The sequence below is a fragment of the Rhinoderma darwinii genome, chromosome 1 (assembly GCF_050947455.1).
Source record: "Rhinoderma darwinii isolate aRhiDar2 chromosome 1, aRhiDar2.hap1, whole genome shotgun sequence".
NCBI lineage: Eukaryota > Metazoa > Chordata > Amphibia > Anura > Rhinodermatidae > Rhinoderma > Rhinoderma darwinii.
Genome location: NC_134687.1, coordinates 657,813,711 through 657,839,755, shown reverse-complemented (window position 1 = coordinate 657,839,755; position 26,045 = coordinate 657,813,711). Strand labels below are relative to the sequence as shown.

Genomic DNA, 26,045 nt, shown 5'->3' with positions numbered 1-26,045 from the left:
CACAGAATGATTTCCCTTTGTCATCCTGCTCATAAAATCCGAGAGTTTGTCAGACGTTCCTGATGGAGCCGATGCCTGAGCTCCAAACAGACGTGCCTTACTTTACCTCCTGTCTGTGCTGAACATGTAAGGAGCGATGCTGGAAGGGGTAAATATCAGCCCCCTGTCATTTGCGGTATGAGCTTCTAACCTTGTGTAAGGAGACCAGACGCCCTTAAGATTCTGGTCTGATTTAACTGTATTCTGTTAGGAAGCGTCTGTGTCTTTAAGATCGCCATGACTACTGATGTAGCTTCTGGGCGGTTCTGTTTACTTCCTGAGCCTATCACACTTCTCTGTCTTCTTCCTGTCAGGTGTAGGGTGGGGTATGTATACCTGGCCTCCTCCCGCTTTCTTTGCTTGTGAATTTTCTCCTTTCTTAGGTGTTGTGATCAAGCTCTCACTTACCCTGTGCCCTGGACTTCTTGGAAACTGACCTCGGCTTGTCTCTCGTTAACCCCTTGTTTACCGGATTTGCTTATCTGCTGCCGGCTGGTTTTGACCTCTGCTGTACCTGATTTCCACTAGCTCTGTTTTGGACTGTCTGTTTATCCTCTTTCTGTCTGGTTACCTGTTCAGGTGTAGCCTGCATTGCACCCGTTTTCCAACACTGAATTCTGTTAGAACAACCTGGGTTCTGTGCATCAAAAACCATCCCACCTTGCGGTGGGCTCTGGTAAATGCCTCAGAGTAGCCTTAGATTCTGTCGATCAGAGTTGTGACGGATTTGGGGTTGCGGTTTTATTTGCACGCTCTCTTCTGACAGTCTCCAGCAGACTTTTGGGAGTTGCGCAACCAGTGATTCTATAACATATTTGGAACGTGCAGCTGATTTTATACCATAATGAATAACATAGAAATACATTTATATCGAAACAGTAGAGGTTCACACCTTCTAAGAAACCTTGATCAACCAATAATAACTAAGGGAACCTGTCATTAAGTGTGGAGCCATTAAACCACCAGCATACCGATATACAGCAGGGTCTAGTGTTCAATACCTGCCTACCTCATAAACAGACGTTAGGGAATAGTTAGTAAAGTAAATTACAACTTACCGAAAGGAGCTCGGGTGCGCCATCAGGCACATATGAAGCAGAGGACAGTTCACTGCGCATGCATAGTAAAGTGAGGTGTAGTGTCCTCGTCTTCATATGTGCATGCACCCGATGCTGCTGGACTTCTTCTGGTAAGTTGTAATTTACTTTACTAACCATTCCCTAAATGGCCTTTTTTTGGGGTAGGCAAGTTTAGAACGAAAAACTCCAGCTTCATAACGGCATACTGGTGGTTTAGTGGCTTTAAACCTACTAACCGGTTCCTTTTAAAGGCTATGTACACCTTTTTGAATTAAAACATTTTTTATTGTTCATTTTCTTTCTCAATGCAAAATTAGCCAATTTTCTAAATCGTCTTCATTAAAATTTTCTGCCATTTGGCTGCTGTAGAGTTTGTGTAACTCCTGTAGACAGTTGGTCTACTGCAGAGTCTAACTCAAATCCATCAGTGCACTGCTCCTGGTGGCTGACTCAACTGCTCTTCCCCCTCCATTCTCTCAGTGTTAGAGATGGCAGCGGACGGTTGTACAGACAAGAGCACACAAGCTGTTAGTATCCTAGTGAAGATAAGGAGGAGAGCTCACATGCTATCAAGGTGCTCTCTCTATACTCGTATCCGCTATGTACAACCCCCCCCCCCCCCACGCGGCTATCTCTAACACTAAAAAAAGAAAGGAGGGAGAGCGGTTGGGTCAGCCGCCAGAAGCATTGGAGTGACGGATTTGAGTTACAATTTGCAGGAGACCAGATGTCTACAGGAGTTACACAGACTCTACAGCAGCCAAGTGGTAGGACCTTTTTAATGAAGACTATTTAGAAAGTTGCTTAATTTTACATTTGGGAACCAAATAAACAAAGATAATTAGGTTGAAAGGTGTACATAGCCTGTAAGTCGTACAACATTAAATAACATCCGCTCATGATTAAAAGCCAGTAAATCATATGATCCTACATTACTTGTTTTTTATTTTCAATGTCTGAAACTAAAGATAACAACAAGTTGTGGCCCCTTTTCCTCAGTGCGTTAGAGACAAACATGGATATTATCCAACAAAAGCTCAGCCGAAAATGAAATGTGTTCAGAAAGCAAAATATTCGAATCCAAAAATACAATAATAATTTTGTTAATTAATTTAATTATTCAAATTTCAGGCAAAATGGACCAAGTGGCCATTCCATAGTGAAGTTCTCCTACATTTCCCTCCTCTCATGATTCTGTCACTCCAAGTAAGAAAGGTTTAGTAAACAACAAGGAGACATTCATCTCTTCTACTAACATCATTGTGTTATCTGCAGTATACATTGCCACCGTATTATTCATAGTTGATACACATCTGTTACTGGCCCATAGGATTATTTTAATATCTTTGTATATCAGAAATCTTTTGGCCATACTTGAACCATTACCTGAGGTATCTCACTGAACCATCTTTTTGGCCTTCGTCAGGCTGATATACATAAGTATAAAGCAATAAAGCAAAAAAAAACCGTATAGAATAGAGTGGTAGACTACACTATTCCATCCTGCGGAGTCCAGTAAAAAACATATACCCTAAACATACGTTTTATTACTACAATGGGAGCCTATAGGTGGCAGATGGCACTATATGGCATCCGTCACAGGACTCTGTTAAACGGATAAGGTGAGAAGCTCCAGTGATGTAACTGAACAGTTATCACTGGAGCTTCCCTGGGCGAACTCAATCCTTGCCATACTGTGTATCTCCGCCTCGGTGGATCGGAGGAGGCTTGACCTGATCTTGCTCCTTAAATAACCTTCTCTAGAACAGAGAGAATAGAGCCTGCAGTGTGCACTGTGGATGTGATCCTCTTTTCCTCACCACACCAGCAGAGCAGTATATATCGTGCCCCTGGCTCATGCTTGGTCATGTCCACCTAGCTGTGCTCGTGCCGCGGACAAGTACACTCCCCTCACCTCCGGCCCGCACCTCATAGCTGGGCACAATACATACTCCTCGTATGAGGCGGCTGCAAGAGGGGAGCAAACTACAATACATACAGCATGACAGGCATTGTTTCTATGAACTATACATAGTATATGGGGAACAAGGAGGAGTATTGAAGAGGTGAAGGCGAGGTGGGGTGATCACTGTTTAACTCTGACTGCATCTTCTGCATGGGAGTAGTAAAGATCACCCTTGTTCCCCTATACCGTGTATTGTTCAGTGAAGCACTGCCTGCGAGGGGAAAGGGGCTGTATAGGCAACGTGTCTTATTGTATGTCTATACAGTGAGATACGTTGCAGCCTTCGCTGGAAGGTATATCTCGGGAGTTCTACTGACATGTAACTCTGACAGAAGGCTCAAAACTTGGTTTGCACAGAGCCTAAGATATACACCCATCAGCCATAACATTAAAACCACCTTCCTAATATTGTGTATATGTCCTTTGTGCCAACAAAACAGCTCTGATTCATCGAGGCTTGGAACTCCACAAGACCTCTGAACACTGGCGTAGCTATAGGGGTCGCAGCGGTCGCAATTGCGACCGGGCTCCGAAGCCAGGGGGGCCCACGGCCCCCCGCACCACATCAATAAAGAGTTACTATAGTAACTCGGGCCGCGGGCCCCTGTTACTATAGTAACATACTTTACTTACCTTCCTGGTTCCGGATGGCAGCGGAGGTCCTGACGTCAAGCGCTGTGCGCAGCGCATGACGTCACAGCGCTATGCGCCGCGCACAGCATCGGGACGACAGAACTCCCGCCGCGGCCGAAGAGGAAGGTAAGGTCAGCACTCAGCCCTGACTGGCGGGGTCCGACTCCCGGGACCCGCCAATCAGCTGTTTTGAAGGGGCCGCAGCACTCGTACGAGAGCTGCTCCCCTTCATTCCTGTCACTTCATTCCGGTCACACTGTGAATCGGTGTCGGCGATTCACAGTGTGGGCGAGTAGTGAAATGAAGGGGAAGCAGCTCTCGTACGAGTGCTGCGGCCCCTTCAAAACAGCTGATTTGCGGGTCCCGGGCGACACATCAGCTATTGATGGCCTATCCTGTGGATAGGCCATCAATGTTTAGGGACTGCACAACCCCTAAGCCTACGATGTATCAGGCATAGGGGGCCCATGAGACAGGATCACAGATTGTGTGATCCTGTCTGCTGGGCCCTGTATCTAAGCCAATCACATGGTAGGCTTAGATACATGGCCCATGTGTGATCCTGTCTGCTGGGCCCTGTATCTAAGCCAATCACATGGTAGACTTAGATACATGACCCATGTGTGATCCTGTCTGGTGGGCCCTGTATGTAAGCCAATCACATGGTAGGCTTAGATACATGGCCCATGTGTGATCCTGTCTGGTGGGCCCTGTATGTAAGCCAATCACATGGTAGGCTTAGATACATGGCCCATGCGTGATCCTGTCTGCTGGGCCCTGTATCTAAGCCTACCACACTGTAGGTTTAGACAAAGGGCCCCAGCACACAGTAATCTTATACTGTATAAGATTACTTTCTGCTGGACCCTGTATCTAAGCCTACGTTGTGGTAGGCTTAGATACAGGGTCCACAGACAGTATCAAACATGGGCCCTGTATCTAAGCCTAACACGTGTTACTAATCGGTTTTTTTGTGTGTTTTCTTACATTTTCGGTCGTTGGACTACGTCGGATTCCAGGACTACTTCGATGACGGCTTTTTCTTTATTATCAATAAAATGGTTAATGAGGGCTGTGGTTTTTTTTTTATTTCAATAAAATATTTTTTCTATGTCTTTGTGTTTTTTTTTAAACTATATTACTACCGCCTTAGTAATGGCCGCCGGCTGATTGACAGTATCCATTGCTAAGGCGGGGCTTAGTGTTAGCCGGTGCAGAGGCTAACACTAACCCCCTTTATTACCCCGGTACCCACCGCCACCAGGGGTGCTGGGAAGAGCCGGGTACCATCCAGTACCTGACCATCTGTAGTGATGGTCGGCCACTGGGGTGGCCGCAGGCTGGTATTATCAGGAGGGGAAAGGCCAGATACAGTGGCCCTTCCCACCCTGGTGATGCTAGTCTGCTGCTGCTTTATTGTATCTTGCTGGTTATGAAAAATGGGGGGGACCCAACGTCATTTAAAAAAAAATAATTGGAAAAAACGATGTGGGGTCCCCCCCAATTTTCATAACCAGCCAGATACAACACAGCAGCAGCAGCAGGCAGCATTACAAGGGTGGAAAGGGTCACCGTTTTTTGCCTTCCCCAGCCTAATAATACCAGCTTGCGGCCACCCCGGTGCCTGCCCGTCACTACAGATGGTCTGGTACTGGTTCGTACCTGGCTCTTCCCAGTACTAATGGTGGCGGTGGGTACCGGGGTAATAATGGGGGTTAGTGTAGCCTCTGCACCGGCTAACATTAAGCCTCGCCTTAGTAATGGAGGTTGTCAATCTGCCAGCGGCCATTACTAAGGCGGTGATAATAAAGTTTAAAAAGATACAAGCACATAGAAAAAATATTTTATTGAAATAAAAAAACACAACCCTCATTAACCATTTTATTGAGAATAAAAAAAACGCCGTCATTGAAGTCCTCGAATCCGAAGTCCAACAACCAAACCTAAAAAAACCACAAACACACAAAAATAATCAGTAACACATAAAGAAGCAACATTATTATTCTTACCTATCCTGGGTCCAGCGCTGGAGCCGCAATGTCAGCGAGCTGGGCCCTGTATCTAATCAAATCATGTATGATACTGTCTGCTGAGCTGTGTATCTAATCCAATCATGTGTGATACTGTCTGCTGCGCCCTGTATATAATCGTATCTTGTGTGATACTGTCTGCTGGGCCCTATATCTAATCCGATCATGTGTGATACTGTCTGCTGAGCCACTGTATCTAATCCTATCATGTGTGATACTGCCTTCTGAGCCACTGTATCTAATCCTATCATGTGTGATACTGTCTGCTGAGCCACTGTATCTAATCCTATCCATAGTTTATAGGGTCGTAGTGCTATAGATATGCTATGCTGTCTCCTATATACACATTTTTTTTTGGGTGGACACATATGTATTGGGGCTATTTCCCTGACATTTTAAGCCCTGAGGGTATGTTCACACGGCAGCGTCTGTTACGGCTGAAATTACGGGGCTGTTTTCAGGAGAAAACAGCACCGTAATTTCAGCCGTAATGGCATGTGCAGGCGTCTTTCGCTGCATCCATTACGGACGTAATTGGAGCTGTTTTTCTATGGAGTCCATGGAAAACGGCTCCATTTACGTCTGAAGAAGTGACAGGCACTTCTTTGACGCGGGTGTCTTTTTTACGCGCCGCCTTTTGACAGCGGCACGTAAAAAAAATGACCGTCGGCACAGAACATCGTAAAACCCATTCAAATGAATGGGCAGATGTTTGCCAACGCTTTTGAGCCGCATTTTCGGACGTAATTCAATGCTAAAACGCCCGAATTACGTCCGTAAATAGGGTGTGTGAACCCAGCCTTAGTAACGCCCCCGGCTGCTAGTGCTGCATTGTTGGGTCACTTAGGAGACCCAGCGATGCAGCTGAAAGCTGCGGACCGTCGGCCATGAGAAGTTTGCGGGGGAGGGGGGGCCCAGTAAGAATTTTTGCATCGGGGCCCATGAGCCTTTAGCTACGCCCCTGCCTCTGAAGGTTCCTTTTATATCTGCCACCAATATGTTGGCAGCAGATCCTTTAAGTCCTGTAAGTTGTAAGGTGGGGCCTCCATGGATCGGACTTGTTTTTCCAGCGCGTCCAACAGATGATCGATCGGATTAAGATCTGGGGAATTTGGAGTTGAAGTGAACAATTTGAGCCCTGAACACTTTTAACGCATTGAAGTTTTTGTCATGTTCCTCAAACCATTCCTGAATAATGTTTTCAGTGCGGCAGGGCAAATTATCCTGCTAAAATAGGCCACTGACCTTTGACAATACTGCTGCCATGAAGGGGTTTACTTGATATATGACCATGTTTAGGTAGGTGGTATGTTTCAAAAAACATCTATGTGAATGCCAGGACCCAAGTTTTACTAGCAGAACATTTCCCAAAGCTTCTCAATGTCTCAGCCTCCAGCCACTCTGCAATTAGTTCTATAGTAGTTCCTCCCATAATGCATCCTGGTGCCATCTCTTCCCCAGGAAGTGACGCACACACACCCGGCTGTTCGTTTGATGTAAAATTTAACTTGATTAATCAGATCATGCAACTTTCTTCCATTGCTTTATGGTTCATTTCTGATGCCCATTGTAGAAACTTTTGACAGAGGACAGGTATCAGCACTAGGACTATTCCGCAGTGATGCAACCCCAAATGCAGCGAGCAGAAATGCTCTGTGTGTTTCAGTTTATCGAGGGATAGATAGCACCAGGTCCTCAGGTGGGTGCATACGTAGGGGCCCAACCCAGTAAGGTATGAATAAGGTACAATGCACACCAACGGGAGTAATTTTCAAGGTAGATATTTATTATTTTGCCAGTAACATTTCAGTCATATCCTTGACCTTCCTCAGGCAAAGTAGTATGCTGGTTCCTGCGAAATGGCGCTTGTGTAGATGCGGCTGGCAACAATGAGAGGCGCTCTGCGAAATGGTGCTTGTGTAGACGCGGCTGTCCACATTGAGAGGCGCTTTTGTGAAATGGCGCTTGTGTAGACGCGGCTGGCCGCAATGAGAGCCGCACTGTGTGTTCCGACACCTTTCAATCATAGCCAGGATTATGTTTTTGAACAGTTTGTTCTGCAGTAGTTCTCCTGTGGGATCGGACCAGACGGGTTGGCCTTTCTTCCCCTCGCAGATCAATGACAGTTGTCCTTCCTTGGACCACTTTTGATACGTACTAACCACTGCATACTAGGAACACCCCAGAAGAACTTCCATTTTGGAGATTCTCTGACCCAGTCGTCGAGCCATCTGTCATATCCATGGCTGCGGGCTGTCAGCCCCGTTCTTCCCCTGACAGCCGTAGCCACGAGTCGGGAAGCGCTGGCCCCAGCCTCCTCCTCAGGAGAAGCCAGCGCTCGCGTCTACTCGCCAATGCCGGATCCCGTAGGGTGCGCGCACACGCTCGTGCTCGCTCTTAAAGGGGCAGCGCGCACCGGACCTCTTTCCTGAACTTTGACCTGTGAGTACTCTGGACTATGAGGGGTCCAGCCCCTAGTTCTATGCCTGAACTTTGTTGTTGTATCCCTAGTCTGTCTTGCGAATGGCCCCCTAGTGTTTCCTGCTCCCAGTGTGTTCCTGTATCCTGAATCTAGTGTCGTGCTTGCTGTAGCCGGGCTGTGCTGTATTCTACGCCTGACCTACTTCTCCACACCTGACGTACAGCTGCTGTCAAGTTCCTGCCTAGCCTGCCACGCTACTGTCTGAGCTGCTACAGGTACCCTATACGAACTATAGACTTTGACCTGCGTCCTGTTGGCCAGCTGCCATACCGCCAAGACGGTACGGCCCAGTGGGTCCACGAACCCTTCGTGACTGTAAGCTCAGGCCATGGACCCCGCTGGTCAATCCAAGACCATGACGACATCACAAGAGATGCGGGCGGATTTGCTGGATCTCCAGTCTCGACAGGACCAACTACTCCAAGCTTTGAACGCTCTCGTTCGTCAGCAGGAAGCAAGAGTTGCCGTTCCTCCTACTATACCTCCTGGCAGTGTCGATCCTCCTAAGGAGTCTGTGATGATGGAACGGGGTAAGCTATCCACCCAGGAGAGACAACGCAGACGCACTTCGGGTCTTTGTCTCTATTGCGGCCTCGGTGGCCATCTTGTGCGCCTGTGTCCCCTAAAGCCCCAAAGCCTAGGGTTGCTAGGAGTGACAACACTGGGTAAAAAGGGACTTTCATCCAAATTGTCCATACCAGCGACCATAGTGTCCGGCGAGAGAATGCATCCGGTCTCTGCGTATCTGGACTCGGGATCCGTGGCTAATTTCATCTGTAGAGACCTGGTGGACCCTCTTCAGTTGCCTACCACCTCTATGAAGAGCCCGTTGAGAATTGCTTCTGTAGATGGTCTACCCCTGCCTAACCCAGTTATTGCTGTGACCAAACCACTGAGGTTCCAAGTAGGGGCCCTCCACTCCAAACTGCTGTCGTTCTATGTCCTACCCAGAACCGTTGATCCTGTGTTGCTGGGCCTGCCTTAGCTCCGATTGCATGCCCCAGTCCTGGACTGGAATTCTGGAGAGGTTCTCCAGTGGGGCCCCGAGTGTCACAATCGTTGCCTGGGACAGATTCGTTTGGTTCAGTCTCCTCCACCTCAGTCACTGGCAGGATTGCCTAGTCATTTTGCTTCATTTGCGGATGTCTTTAGCAAGAAAGAGGCGGAGACGCTGCCCCCACAACGGGCGTATGACTGTCCTATCGAGCTGGTACCTGGTGCTTTCCTTCCCCGGGGCAGGGTATATCCTCTCTCTCTGCCAGAGACTCTGCCTATGTCCGCCTATGTTAGAGAGAACTTGGAGCGGGGCTTCACACGCAAGTCATCCTCCCCGGCAGGAGCCGGGTTCTTCTTCGTCAAAAGAAGGATGGTTCTCTTCGTCACTGTATAGACTACCGGGGTCTCAACCAAATCACGGTGAAAAATAAGTATCCATTGCCATTGATCTCAGAATTATTTGACCGTATACGTGGTGCCAAGATCTTTTTTCAAGTTATACCTGCGGGGGGCTTACAACCTAATCCGGATTCGCCAGGGTGACGAATGGAAGACCGCATTTAACACCCGGGACGGACACTATGAATATCTAGTAATGCCCTTTGGCCTGTGTAATGCTCCCCCGGTCTTCCAGGAGTTTGTGAATGACATTTTCCGTGACCTCCTTTATGTTTGTGTGGTAGTCTATCTTGATGACATCTTAATTTTTTCTCCAGATCCTATGACGCATCGGAAACATGTCCTTCAAGTCTTGCTGCGATTAAGGGAGAATCAACTGTACGCCAAATTGGAGAAGTGTGTATTTGAGAGAGATGCTCTACCCTTCCTGGGCTACATCATTTCGAATAGAGGCCTCAAGATGGATCCTGGAAAGGTAAAGTCCGTCCTGGAATGGCCGCGTCCTCAATGCTTGAGGGCCATACAGCGCTTTCTGGGATTCGCCAATTTTTACAGACAGTTCATCCCAAACTTCTCTTCACTAACATCTCCTATCTCTAACCTCACCAAGAAGGGCATGAACGCCAAGGTGTGGACTCCTGAGGCAGAGTCCGCATTCAATACCCTGAAGAGTGCCTTCACGTCAGCCTCTATCCTCCATCATCCAGATGTTTCACTACAGTTCTCGTTGGAGGTGGACACGTCCTCTGTCGGTGCTGGTGCACTCCTGCTCCAGAGAGGTTCCAAGGGCAAGTCTAGGGTATGTGGATATTTCTCTAAGCTCTTCTCTTCCGCAGAACGCAACTACTCGATTGTGGATAGAGAGTTGCTGGCCATCAAATTGGCCCTGGAGGAGTGGAGATATCTACTAGAGGGTGCAGCTCACCCCATCCTGATTTTTACGGACCACAAGAACCTCACCTACCTCCAGACAGCCCAATGGCTGAATCCTCGTCAGGCCAGGTGGTCACTGTTCTTTGCCAGGTTCCAGTTTGAGCTCCATTATCGCCTGGCTGACAAGAATGTGAGGACCAATGCCTTATGAAGGGTCTTTAGAGACGGAGGACACTATGGAGATGCCCCAGAACATTATCGACCCGTCCTGTATTGTTTCAGTCAATCCACTGCAAGTTGGGGACATCCCTCCAGGGAGAACTTTTGTGCGCATGGCTGACCGAAGGAGAGTCCTCTGCTGGGGACATGCCTCAAGACTGGCAGGTCACGCGGGGATCCGTAAGACCCGGGATTTGATTGCCCGTCATTTCTGGTGGCCCACGCTGCCCAAAGATGTTATGGACTTGTTTCCTCCTGCTCTGTGTGTGCAACTAACAAGGTCGCTCACTCCAGACCCGCTGGTCTGCTCCAGCCATTGCCTGTGCCCGATGCTCCCTGGCAGCATATAGCGATGGTCTTTATTACGGAGCTGCCGGATGCAGCACTGTCTGGGTGGTCGTGGATCGATTTTCAAAAATGGCCAACTTCCGTCTGCTCCTCAACTGGCCAAACTGTTTATCCAACACATCTTCCGCCTGCACGGCTTGCCGCAGCATATTGTGTCTGATCGGGGGTTCAGTTCACCTCGAGGTTCTGGAGAGCCCTCTGCGGACTTCTAGGTGTGAAGTTGGACTTTTCCTCGGCCTACCATCCTCAGTCCAATGGACAGGTTGAGAGGATCAATCAAATCTTGGAGAACTACCTGCGTCACTTCGTCTCTAGGTAACATGATGACTGGGTACAGTTGCTCCCGTGGGCTGAATTCTCCTACAACAATCATACCGGCGAGTCCACAAGGAACACTCCGTTCTTCATAGTCCTTGGCCAACACCCACGAATACCTCTCCCGGTTCCTGATTCATCCAAGGTACCAGCTGCTGACGCGGCCTTCAAGGTCTTTCTACAAATTTGGCGGCAAACTCGATCCTCCATCCTGCTGGCAGTTGATCGTATAAAACGGAGGGCGGACACAAGAGAACCACCTCAGTTTCTTCCTGGCACAAAGGTCTGACTGTCCTCCAGGAACATTCGACTAAGAGTACCGTCATGCAAGTTTGCCCCCAGGTTTCTCGGACCATTCGAGATCCTAAAACAAATCAACCCTGTCGCCTATAAACTTCGGCTGCCTCCTACCCTCAAGATCCCCAACTCCTTTCATGTATCCCTCCTGAAGCCAGTGGTCCTGAACCGCTACACCAAGACTGCTAGCCCTGTTGGTGTCGCCAGCGGCCCTTCAGACACCATTGAGGTTCAAGAGATCCTGGACACCAAAAGAGTGAGAGGAAAGACCTTTTATTTGGTGGATTGGAAGGGATTTGGTCCTGAAGAGAGGTCTTGGGAGCCAGAGGATAACCTCAATGCCCCTGCTCTTCTGAAAATGTTTCTCTCTCGCTCTGGTCCCAAGAAGAGGGGGCATAAGAGGGGGGATACTGTCATGTCCGTGGCTGCGGGCTGTCAGCCCTGTTCTTCCGACACCTTTCAATCATAGCAAGCATTATGTTTTTGAACAGTTTGTTCTGCAGTAGTTCTCCTGTGGGATCGGACCAGACGGGCTGGCCTTTCTTCCCCTCGCAGTTGTCCTTCCTTGGACCACTTTTGATACGTACTAACCACTGCATACTAGGAACACCCCAGAAGAACTTCCATTTTGGAGATTCTCTGACCCAGTCGTCGAGCCATCTGTCATGTCCGTGGCTGCGGGCTGTCAGCCCCGTTCTTCCCCTGACAGCCCCGTTCTTCCCCTGACAGCCGTAGCCACGAGTCGGCAAGCGCTGGCCCCAGCCTCCTCCTCAGGAGAAGCCAGCACTCGCGTCTACTCGCCAATGCCAGATCCCGTAATGTGCGCGCACACGCTCGTGCCCGCTCTTAAAGGGGCAGCGCGCACCGGACCTCGTTCCTGAATTTTGACCTGTGAGTACTCTGGACTATAAGAGGGGTCCAGCCCCCTAGTTCTATGCCTGAGCTTTGTTGTTGTATCCCTAGTCTGTCTTGCAAATGGCCCCCTAGTGTTTCCTGCTCCTAGTGTTTTCCTGTTCCTGTTCCTGTATACTTAATCTAGTTTCGTTCTTGCTGTAGCGTGCTGTGCTGTATTCTACGCCTGACTTGCCTCTCCACACCTGACGTCCACCTGCTGCCAAGTTCCTGCCTAGCCTGCCTCGCTACTGTCCGAACTGCCACAGGTGCCCTATACGAACTATAGACTTTGACCTGTGTCCTGTTGGCCAGCTGCCATGCCACCAAGACGGTTTGGCCCAGTGGGTCCACGAACCCTTTGTGACACCATCACAATTTAGCCCTTGTCAAAGTTGCTCAGATTCTTTCGCCTGCCCATGTTTCCAACACAACAACTTTAACCCCTTCCCGACATTTGTCGTAAGTATACGACATGGAAAGCTATGACTTCCCGCAAAATGCTGTATACTTACGCCAAATGTTTGGCACAGGCTCAGAAGCTGAGTCGGTGCCATCATCGCCGGATCTCAGCTGTATCTTACAGCTGACATCCGGCTGTAATGGCGGGGACCGAAATTAGCTTCGATCCCCGCATTAACCCCTTCAATGCAGCGTTCAAACGTGATCGCTACATTTAAGCTGTTTGCAGCTCATCGGAACCCCAGCAATGAAATTGCCAGGGTTCCGGTGGCTGCAATGGCAACCGGAGGCCTAATACTGGCTTCCCGGTCTGCCTAGCATGGAAGCCGGTCAAGATCCGCCCGGCGGCGGAGCCTGATTGGCTTCCGTAGCCGCCGGCAAGATGGCGCCGGCTCAGGAGCTGATCCGGCATCATCAGCGATGGAAGTCGGCTGTATGTTACAGCTGACATCAACCTGTAATGGCAGGAACCGAAGCTAGCTCCGATCCCTGCCATTAACCCCTTCGATGCAGCAATCGAAAGCGATTGCTGCATCGTAGCGGTTACTAGCAGATCGCCAGCCCTGACAGGCAATCAGGACTGGCGACTGATGCTATGGCAACAGGAGACACAATGGCCTCCTGCTCTGCCATTACAGAAGCCGATTAGGCCCCACCGGGAGGCGAAGCCTAATCGACTTGCTGTCAGTGAATAACTGACAGATCTAATACATTGCACTACGTAGGTACTGCAATGTATTAGAAAAAAAACAACAGACAGTTGGAACTTCAAGTCCCCTAGTGGGACTTGAAAAAAAGTGTAAAAAAAAAAGTGAAAAAAATAAAAGTTTGAAAACATTAAAAGTTTCAAGTAATAAAATAAAACACAATCACCCTTTTCCCCTTATCAAGTCCTTTATTATTGAAAAATAATAATAAACCATACGTATTTGGTATCGCCGCGACCGTAACGACCTGAGGTATCAAAATATTATACTATTTATTGCACGCGGTGAAAAACGTAAAAAAAAAAACGTAAAAAACTATACCAGATTTCTGTTTTTTGGTCACTTTGCCCTTCAAATATTGGAATAATAATTGATCAAAAAGTCGCACGTATCCAGAAATGGTACATATAAAAACTATAGCTTGTCTCGCAAAAAACAAGCCCTCATACAGCTCCGTCGACAAAAAAATGAAAAAGTTATGTTTCTCACAACATGGCGACAGAAAAAAGACATTCTTTTTACAAAAGTAATTTTATTGTGCAAAAAGTTGTAAAACATAAAAAAGTGCTATAAATTTGGTATCGCCGGAATCGGACTGACCCGCAGAATAACGTGAACATGTAGTTTATAATGCATGGTGAACGCTGTATAAAAAAAACTACAACGATGGCAGAATTACGGTTTTTGGTTTTGGTTTACCAAAAAATAGGATAAAAGGTGATCAAAAAGTCGCATGTACCCCAAAATGGTACCAATAATAACTACAGCTCGTCCCACAAAAAAAAAGCCCTCATCCCACTACGTCTATGAAAAAATAAAATTAGTTATGGCTCCAATAAGTCAGGAAATAAAAATATGCAGGTGTGCCGGCCCGAGGGGAACATTTCTTCTATTTCAAGAGGCGATTTATCAAGGACCTAAAATTAGGGAACCAGGAAGGGAAGGGCCCAAACATATCCGCTGGAAGCGACTGTGCTCGTATTATACCAGGACAACACTTTCCCAGCAAAATTCCCCAAACTGCAAAGGTGCGGAGTGTGGAACAAAAGGGGGATAAGAAAGGACGCCATATATCAGTGCGACACCGGCCTGTGCAGAAAGGATTGTGTCACAGCGTAACACACATCTATGGATCATTTTATTGTTTTTTTACCCCATTATTATACCCCATTATTATACCCCATGACTATGCCCCTGATGTACTCTGCCCAGCTTACATATGCCCCCACATTATAAATGGAAACACCAGCAATAATCAAACAAATCTACTACCAAGCAAAATCCGTTCTCCAAAGGGCAAATGGCGCTCCCTCCGCTCTGAACCCTACAATGTGCCCAAACAGCAGTTTCCTTCCACATATATGGCATCGTCATACCCGGGAGAACCCTTTTAACAATTTTTGGGGTGTGTCTCCAGTGGCATAAGCTGGGCATGACATATTTGTCTCTGAAATGGCATATCTAGGGAAAAATATAAATGTTTACTTTACACCATCCGCAGTGCAATAATTTATGGAAAAGTCCTGTGGGGGTGAAAATGCTCACTACACCCCTTAATAAATGCCTTGAGGGGTGTAGTTTCCAAATGGGGTCACTTCTCAGGGGTTTCTTTTTATTATTTCACATCTGAGCCTCTGCAGTTGTGAACCAATACTTTGTAAATCGAAAAATTAGGCCTCAATTTGACATGGTACGCTTTCACTCCTGAGCCTGGTCGAATGTCCAGGCAAAAGATTAGTGCCCCATGTAGGGTGTTTCTAAAACCGGGAAACACTGCATAATAATTAGAGAGTGGTCTTGTTATGGTGGCACAAGCCGGGCACCACATATTGGCATATCTATGGAAAAAATCCCATTTTCACTCTGCAACATCGAGTTCACACTAATTTCTACAAAACACCTGCAGGGTTAACATGCTCACTACACCCCTAGGTAAATGCATTGAGGGGTGTAGTTTCCAAAATTGGGTCACTTCTGGGGGGTTTCCACTGTTTTGGGCCCACAGAAACCAATCCAGCAACATCTGCACTCCAAATGGCGCTCCTTCCCTTCTGAGCCCTGCCGTGTGCCCAAACAGCAGTTTATGACCACATATGGGGTATTGCCGTACTCGGGACAAATTTCTTTACAAATGTTGGGTTCTTTTTTTCCTTTATTTATTGAGAAAATGAAACATTTTGCGCTAAAGCTACACCTTCTTGAAGAAAAAGGATTGTTTTTATTTTCACTGCCCAATTCTAATAAATTCTATGAAACATCTGTGGGGTCAAAATGCTTACTACACCCCTAGATGAATTCCTCAAGAGGTGTAGTTTCCTAAATGGTGTCACTTTTTGGGCGTTTTCATTGTTTTGTCCCCTCAGGGGCTTTGCAAATGCGACCTGGCCTCCGCAAACCATTCCTGCTAAATGTGATCTCCAAAAGCCAAATAGCACTCGTTCCCTTCTAAGCCCTGCCGTGTGTTCAAACAGCCGTTTATTACCACATGTGGGGTATTGTTTTACTCTGGAGAAATTGCGTAACAAATTTTACTGTGCTTTTTCTCCTTCAGTCCTTGTGGAAATGAGAAAAAATTAGCTAAACCTACATTTTCTTTGAAAAAATTTAGATTGTCATTTTCAGGGCCTAATTCCAATAAAACGCTCACTATACCCCTAGATAATTTCCTAAATGGGGTCACTTGTGGAGGGTTTCCACAGTTTTGTCCTCTCAGGGGCTTTGTAAATGTTACATGGCCTCCGCAAACCATTCCTGCTAAATTTGAGCTCCAAAAGCCAAATAACGGTCTTTCACTTCTAAGCCCTGCCGTGTGTCCAAACAGCCGTTTATTACCACACGTGGGGTATTGTTTTACTCGGGAGAAATTGCTTTACAGATTTTGTGGTGCTTTCTCTCCTTTAGTACTTGTGGAAATGAGAAAAAAAAATCGCTAAACCTACATTTTCTTTGAAAAAAATTAAGATTTTAATTTTCACAGCTTACTTTCAATAATTTCTGTAAAAAACCTGTGCAGTCAAAATGCTCACTATACCCCTAGATAATTTCCTTGAGGTGTGTAGTTTCCCAAATGGGGTCACTTTTGGGGGATATTCACTGTTTTGGCATCGCAAGAGCCCTTCAAACCTGACATGGTGCCTAAAATATATTCTAATAAAAATAAGGCCCCAAAATCCACTAGGTGCGCCTTTGCTTCTGAGGCCGGTGCTTCAGTCCAGTAGCACACTAGGGCCACATTTGGGATATTTCCTAAAACTGCAGAACCTGGGCAATAAATATTGAGTTGCATTTCTCAGGTAAAACCTTCTGTGTTATAAAAAAAATTGTATTTAAAATTTATTTCTGCAAAAAAATTTGAAATTTGTAAATTTCACCTCTACTTTGCTTTAATTCCTGTGAAATGTCTAAAGGGTTAAGAAACTTTCTAAATGCTGTTTTGAATACTTTGAGGAGTGAAGTCTTTAAAATGGGGTGACTTTTTTGGGGTTTCTAATATATACGGCCCTCAAAGCCACTTCACAAGTGAACTGGCCCCTGTAAAAATAGCCTTTTGACATTTTCTTGAAAATGTGAGAAATTGCTGCTAAAGTTCTAAGGCCTCTTTCACACGACAGTGAAAAACGGCCATGTGATGGCCGTCCTTTTAACGGCTTTCACATGGCCGTTTTCAGAACAATGATATTCTATGGGTGCATTCACACGGCCGTTTTTTTAACGGCCCGTGAATAATGGCCTTCAAAAAATAGGACATGTCCTATTTTTGGCCGTTTTAACTGCCTGACGGCCCCCATAGAAGTCAATGGATCCGTTTTTAACGGCTGTCAATACATGTAACAACCGTTAAAAACGGATCTGTTACATGGGGATTGGCAAGGGAACTACTAGTTCCCTTGCTGGCTATCGTTGGCATACTCACATTTGCGGCGCTTCTTCAGGTGTGGTCACTCGTCTGTGGTCACTCGGGTTTGAAGGCGCCTCGATGACGTTATCGCCCCGTCGCGCTGCCTTGCCAGATCCCGTGCAGACGAGTGACCACAAGTGAAGAAGAGGAGAGACGGCGCTGCTCTCGTGAGTATGTTGCATGATCTATAGGCAGGCTGGTGTGGCATCTACAGGGAGGCTGGTGTGGCATCTACAGGGAGGCTGGTGTGGCATCTACAGGGAGGCTGGTGTGGCATCTACAGGGAGGCTGCTGTGGCATCTACAGGGAGGCTTGTGTGGCATCTACAGGGAGGCTGATGTGGCACGATCTACAGGGAGGCTGGTGTGGCATCATCTACAGGGAGGTGTGTGGCATATACAGGGAGGCGTGTGGCATCATCTACAGGGAGGCGTGTGGCATCATCTACAGGGAGGCGTGTGGCATCATCTACAGGGAGGCGTGTGGCATCATCTACAGGGAGGCGTGTGGCATCATCTACAGGGAGGCGTGTGGCATCATATACAGGGGGCGTGTGGCATCACATACAGGGGGCGTGTGGCATCATATACAGGGGGCGTGTGGCATCATATACAGGGGGCGTGTGGCATCATCTACAGGGATGCTGTAAATAGTGTCTAGGTGAACATGTGACCTTCCTTTGGTTGTTTTCAGGGGTTTGGGACAAAAAAAGCCTGACCAATGAAATTCATCAGTTTTTTTAACGGCCATGAAAAACTGATGCAAAATGGATGTCAAACGGCCATTAAAAACGGACAGATGGACTTGAAATGGATGAAAATTTAGAGACAAACTGATGCAAAATGGCCATGAAAAACTGACAGTTGATCAGTTTTAAATGGACATTTTTTTTCACTGTCGTGTGAATAAGGCCTAAGCCTTGTAACATCCTAGAAAAATAAAAGGGTGTTCAAAAAACTATGCCAATCTAAAGTAGACATATGGAGGATGTTAATTAGCAACAATTTTGTGTATTATAACTGCCTGTCTTACAAGCAGATAGATTTAAATTGAGAAAAATGCAAATTTTTGCAATTTTTCGCTAAATTTTTTTCACAATTAAATACTGAACATATCGAGCAAATTTTGACAGTAACTTGAAGTCCAATGTGTCACGAGAAAACAATCTCAGAATCACTTGGATAGGTGAAAGCATTCCGGAGTTATTACCACATAAAGTGAAACATGTCAGATTTGAAAAATGAGGCTCTGTCAGGAAGGTCAAAAGTGGCCAAAGAGTGAAGGGGTTAAAAACTGTTAATTTGCTGCCAAATATCTCCTCCCTTGTCAGGCGCCATTGTCAATTTTCTTCACATCACCTGTCAGTGGTTTTAATGTTATGGCTGATTATTGTATATATTGAGGAGGACAGTGTGGCTCATCTTCATTTAAAAATATTGACGTACTTGTCCTAATAGGTCCATGAGTCTTGCTGCAGAGGAGGATGGGGGTCTCTTTATAGAGCTTCTGTCTCCTGTCCAGGAGGGAGGCAGTCTCTCTAATGGTGCGGTCATGGGCTCACTGAAAACCAATTAACTAAATGTAATCATATATTTTTATTTTCTCATTCTTCATAACCGCACCAGGTAAAAGGAAACTTGGTGTTATAAAACCGTAGAGCTTCCTCCAACACCTCAGTGGCTTCCCATCCCTTGTGGAGAGAAAACTTGGAGTAGTTGTTTTCCTTAATACAGGTACATTGTGTGACTAATAAAAGATGAGGGTCTTCACCATGGGTTCCCTCTCTTGAAATGTAGAATTCTCTAATAAGCAGAGGTGTCATTGTTCCAGGGTGGGACCAGGGCACTTTTTTTTGGGTTGGCAGGGAGCTCTTAATAAATGTCCTCTGCGCCCGACCACTTTCAACTGTATCTGCAAATCTCAGGACGCGCCCTTTAGACTTTGATTAACCCCTTTAGGACGCAGCCTGTTTTGGCCTTGTGGCACTGCTGATTTCAAATCTGACGTGTCACTCTATGTGGTAATAACTCCGGAATGCTTTTACCTATCCAAGCGATTCTGAGATTGTGTTCTCGTGACATATTGTACTTTATGACAGTGGAAAAGTTTGGTCGATAAATTCAATATTTATTTGTGAAAAACACCAAAATGTAGAGAAAATTTGCAAAAATTTGCATTTTTCTAAATTTAAATGTATCTGCTTGTAAAACCGATAGTAATACCACACAAAATAGTCACTCGTTACCATTTCCCATATGTCTACTTTATATTTGCATCGTTTTTTGAACGTCCTTTTATTTTTCTAGGACGTTACAAGGCTTAGAACTTTAGCAGCCATTTCTCACATTTTCAAGAAAATTTCAAAGGAGCTATTTTTACAGGGGCCAGTTCAGTTCTGAAGTGGTTTTGAGGGCCTTATATATTATAATATCCCATAAATCACCCCATTTTAAAAACTGCACCCCTCAAAGTATTCAAAACAACATTCATAAAGTATTTTAACCCTATAGGCGTTTCACAGGAAATAAAGCAAAGTAGAAGGGAAATTTACAAATTTATCTTTTTTTTTTGCCGAAATTCATTTGTAATAAAAAAACTTGTATAACACAGAAGGTTTTACCAGAGAAATACAACTCAATATTTATTGCCCAGGTCCTACAGTTTTTAGGAATATCCCACATGTGGCCCTAGTGCGGTAATGGACCGAAATACCAGCCTCAGAAGCAAAGGAGCACCTAGTGGATTTTGGGGCCTGCTTATTTTTAGATTATATTTTAGGCACCTTGTCGAGTTTGAAGAGGTCTTGTGGTGCCAAAACAGTGGAAACTCCCCATTTTGGAAACTAGATCCCTCAAGGAATTTATCTAGGGGTATAGTTAGCACTAGGTATTTTGCTATATTTATTGGAGTTAGTCTTGTGAAAATGAAAATATACTTTTTTAAAGAAATAATATAGACATTTTTAATATCTACAAGGAATAAAGAAGAAAATTCACCCCAACATTTGTAAAGCATCTTCTCCCGATTACGGAAATACGCCATATGTGGTAATAAACTGCTGTTTGGACCCACGGCAGCGCTTAGAACGGAGGGAGCGCCATTTGGATTTTGGAGCACAGATTTTGCTGGATTGGTTTTTAGTGCCATGTCACGATTTCAATCCCCTGGAGGGAACAAAATAGTGGAAACACCCCAAAAGTGACCCCATCTTGGAAACTAGACCCCTCAAGGAATTTTTCTAGGGGTTTAGTAAGCATTTATACCACACAGGTCTTTTGCAGAATTTAGTAGAATTAGGCCGTGAAAATGAATATAAACATTTTTGTCCACTAAAATGTTGAATTTTTTCATTTTCACAAGGGATAAAGGAGAAAAAGTCACCCTAAATTTGTAACGCAATCTCTCCCGAGTACGACAATACCCCACATGTGGTAATAATTTATTTTTTTAATATAAATTAATTAACCTTTGCAGGACTGATCCTTTTTTTGCTTTTCCATTTTAGTTTTTCACTCCCCGCCTTCCAAACGCCATAACTTTTTTATTTTTCCATGAATTGAGCGGTGTGAGGGCTTATTTTTGGCAGGACGAGCTGTAGTTTTTATTGGTAGATGCAAATTTTTTATCACTTTTTATTACATTTTCTTTAGAGCTTTGGTGGCCAAAAACAGTGATTTTGGCGTTTTAAATTCTTTATTTCTTACGGCGTTCATGATGCGCTATAAATGAAAATGTTACTTTATTCTGCTTGTCGGTACGATTACGGCGATACCATATGTATATAGTTTTTTAATGTTTTCCAGCGTTTGCTCAATAAAATCACTTCTTTATAAAATAATTTCTTTTCTGTCACCATATTCTGAGAGCCGTAACTTTTTTATTTTTCAGTCAAAAAGCGGTGTAAGGGCTTGTTTTTTGCGGGACAGGTTGTAGTTTTTATTGGTACTGTTTTCGGGTACATGCGACATTTTGATCACTTTTTATTCTATATTTTAGGAGGGGTGGTGACCAAAAAATAGTGATTCTGGCATTGTTTTTAGTTTATTTTTTTGCGGCGTTCACCGTGCGGTAAAAATAACATTATAGTTTTATAGATTGGGTCGTTACAAATGCGGTGATACCAAATATGTGTACTGTTTTTTAACGGTTTCAATTTTTCCCTATAATAAGAGACTTATTATAGAAAAAAAAATCTTTTATTTTTACACTTTTGTAAAACATTTTTATTAACTTTTTTTTGTATTTTTTCTTTACTTTTTACACTTTTTTTATTTTTATCTGCAGCTCTGATCACTGCTAGAATACATTACACTACCTAGGTAGTGTGACGTATTCCAACTGTCAGTGTGACGTCACAGTCACTCTGACAGTTAGTCTACGAGGACCAGCCAGAGGCTGATCCTCATAGGCTTGCATACATTGCAGACCCGGGGCCGTTGTCTGGCCCCCGGGTGCCATCACAAGCATCAGCAGTCCCCACAATTGCATGGGGGCTGCTGATGTGCTACAAACCCCCTACATGCGGAGATCGCAATCGAGCCCCGCATGTAATGGGTTAATTGCCGAAATCAGCGGCAATGAGCCGCTGATCGGCAACTAGTGGAGTGTCAGCTGTCCCTGACAGCTGACCTCCCGGTTCTCGATGCACACTGTCGCCGACACTGTCACAGACACTGTCATCGACAGTGTGCATCGCGAACGGCAGTGACGTCCTGTCACTCTGACAAGAAGTCTATCAGGAGGCTGATCCTGATAGGCTTCCGTACATGGCAGACACGGAGGCCATTACTTGGCCTCCGATCGCCATGTTAGCCATCTGCAAACCTCACGATTTCATCGTGAGGTCTGCCGATGAGCTAGAAACCCCTGAATGTGGTGATTGCAATCGATCACCGCAATCAAGGGGTTAACTGCCGGAATCAGCGGAAATAAGCCGCTGATCGGCATACAGTGGAGTGTCAGCTGTCAGGGACAGCTGGCCTCCCGGTTCCCAGTGCACACTGTCGCCGACAGTGTGCATCGGGAACCACGCAGTAACCGTACGTTCCTGCGCTTTAAGACACTGGCCACATGGACGTACAGTTGCGTCCTGGTGCGCCTAGGTGTTAAATAAACATGGAATTGCAGGTGTAGAGGGAAGTGTGTGATATATAGACAGATATACAGTAGTCATGTATTTAGTCACTGTGTGTTTCCTACAGATGGATCCAGTAGAAGAAATCCACCAGAGAGATGTCCCAGTCCTCTGTATTCCCAGGACTGTCCAGAGGAAAATCACAATGTTCCAGAGAGTCATCAGGTAGATGGCGCTAAGCTCTCATTAAAATATGACTATAAAGCTGGGGGGGGGCAGGCGGGGCATTTGCCCCAGGCACAAATAGGAAAGAAGATAGGGGGTACCAGGCTGGGCGGCACGGGCATAGTTGCCAACAATCCTGAATTTGCCGGGAGAGTCCCAAATTTACAAAGGCGTGTCCCGGCGACTGCCATGTTCAATAGTATCTGCGTCCTCAGGACGCAGATACAATTTAATATTATGGCAGAGCAGGAAACTATCCCTGCTCTGCCACTCACTCCTCCTGGAGCGGAGTCCCTGGCCAGAGAGTTGCTGATTCTTTGGCCGGATATTCCGCTCCTAAAGGGAGCCCCTGACACCCCTGTCCATATATTGACAGTGACATTAGGGACTTCTCCTGGAGTAAAAACCCTGGCCAGAGCGCTGCAGACATTCTGGCCAGGGATTCTGCTCTTGGAGAAGACCCCGACATCACTATCCACATATGGACAGTGACGTCAGGGGCTCCTCCAGGCAGAGCGGGGATTCCACTCCTAGAGGGAGCCCCAATGGCGCTATCTACAGGGCGGGGGTATAGCACTATCTACAAGGGGGTGTGTGTGGCACTATCTACAGGGGAGGTGTTTGACACTATCCCCTGGGGGTGGAGTGTGGCAGTATCTACAAGGGGTGTGTGGCACTATCTACAGGGGGGGTGTTTGGCATTTTCTCCTAGGGACGCTATGTGGCAGTATCTACAAGGGAGGTTGTGTGGCAGTATCTACAAGGGAGGCTGTGTGGCAGTATCTACAAGGGAGGCTGTGTGGCAGTATCTACAGGGGGGGGTGACACTATCTACGAGAGAAATCTGTTCATTATGTCACCATCTAGTCTAGATAGGCTCCATTATACAATCTGTTGTAGTCCAGCACTGACCTCTTTAATTTATTTTATTTTCATTTATTGTTCTGGTAACTCCCTACTAGAACTATATCGCTTGTAAATGTACAAATGGTTTTATACTCAAGTTACATAAATAAAATTACACCTCATTTATTGGTAGAGAAAGCAAACATGGCGAGGGAGAAGGTGATGTTGGGCGGGGCAAACTGAATCTTTGCCCCGGGTGCTGGAGATCCAAACTACACCTCTGCTATAAAGTCATTGAACCCAAGTTCATTTTACATTTTTTTTTCTTGTCTTTTTAGGGTGAAAACCTGATTCATATTAAGGTTGAGGTTAAAGATGAAGCAGAAGAGGAGACGGATGTAATGGCTGAGCAGCAGTGTAAGGAGGGGACTTTCATTAGTTGTAAAGACAAACCTGTTTTTAGAGTCACCTAGATACTACTCCCATTATCTCATCATCACATGTAAATAATCTATTCCGCCACTGTGTGTTTCCTACAGATGGATCCAGTAGGAGAAATCCACCAGAGAGATGTCCCAGTCCTCTGTATTCCCAGGACTGTCCAGAGGAAAATCACAATGTCCCAGAGAATCATCAGGTAGATGAAGCTGAGCCCTATACCAGATCTATATAGGGGGGTGTAGAGCTTTTTGGTCCTGTGGTCATAGATGTGGTCATAGATTTTGGTGGTTTCTTATGTTGATCTGTTAGATTCTTCGCACTCTCTGCTGTATTGTACTGAATTGTTACATATGTGACATCAGGGGGAAGATCTGACTAATATTAAAGCGGAGGATGAAGAAGAAGAGCTGATGAGGGGCGATCAACTGTGTAAGGAGGAAATTCCAGGAGGTGTTACCACAGGTCAGTAATAATGAATTTAGAAAGTGAATTGGGAGGTTTGTTAAGGTGGGGTTCCTCCTTAGTTCTACATTACAGTAACACGTCAGACAATGTGTTATACATAGTGCAGGACCTGAGGGAGCTGTGACTGCACATAGAAGTTCTCTACAAGGTGATCTATTGATCCGGGATCTGGGAGAACTCCGTTTAACCTCTTAAACACCACATCAATGCTGATAGGGGCTCGTGGCGTCACAGCACATTTTTTGTGTTGTCCATGTTACATAAAAGTCTACAGTGAAATATAATCCAACAAAATGCAAAGTCGTCCCATGGTATTTCTCTCTCCTTGTATGTGTAATACAAATGCCCCCTCCCCCTCCACTTGTCTCTATGGGTATCGTAACTAAGATCCCTTTCATAGTCTATGCAGAGGATCCCCCGTTATGATACCCATACAATGTATGACACACAAGCCAGGAGCTTTGTATATTGTATGAACAGCTGACTATGAAGAAGATGATAGTTACGATACCCATACAGACAAAGCGGGAGGATGGGGGAGGGGGAGAAGATTTACAAGCCATGAGCTCTGTAGAAAGCATAAGTGTATCAGAAATAATCTACAGATTACACCTCTGAGAAAGGAGTGGTTATAGCATAGACCGAAAGAGAGGGAAGTCCAGATTGGAGAGGCTGCAGTACAGGAAACACAGGCTCTGGATGCTGAGAAGCCTGTGTACGGGAGCGCGTCTGAGGTGTGCTGGGAGGATTGGGAGCGCGCCTGAGGTGTTCTGGGAAGGTTGGGAGCGCACATGAGGTGTGCTGGGAAGGTTGGGAGCGCACATGATTTGTGCTGGGAAGATTGGGAGCGTGCCTGAGGTGTGCTTGCAAGATTGAGAGCGCAGGACACAGCCCCTGCTAGCCAGTGGATTTAAAAGAGCAGGGCAGCAGAAAAATCTTTTTTTGAACGTCCTTTTATTTTTCTAGGACATTACAAGGCTTAGAAGTTTAGCAGCAAATTCTCACATTTTCAAGAAAATTTCAAAAGCCTATTTTTTTAGGGACCAGTTCAGTTCTGAAGTGGCTTTGAGGGGTCTATATATTAGAAACCCCCATAAAACATCCCTTTTCAAATCTGCACCCCGAAAAGTATCGAAAACAGCAGTTTCTTAACCATTTAGGCGTTTCACAGGAATGAAAGCAAAGTGAAGTTGACATTTCAAAATTGTATTTTTTTTTAAATTAAATTCTAATGCTTTTTTTGGGGATTTTGCAGCTTTCTTTTTATTAGATAGTATTTTAGGCACCATGTCAGATTTAAAGAGGTCTTGTGGTGCCAAAACATAGGAAAACCCACAAAAATACACCATTTTGGAAACTA

General features: G+C 45.7%; 1 protein-coding gene across 1 annotated transcript in view; it reads left to right on the top strand.

Annotated features, from left to right (window-relative positions):
- LOC142705666 (uncharacterized) overlaps positions 1-26,045 on the top strand; it is a 121,301-nt gene that overhangs the window by 63,371 nt on the left and 31,885 nt on the right. The window contains 4 exon segments of the mRNA XM_075848296.1: positions 22,836-22,933; positions 24,118-24,234; positions 24,324-24,416; positions 24,583-24,682. Of these exon segments, the coding sequence (XP_075704411.1) occupies positions 22,836-22,933; positions 24,118-24,234; positions 24,324-24,416; positions 24,583-24,682 (408 nt within the window).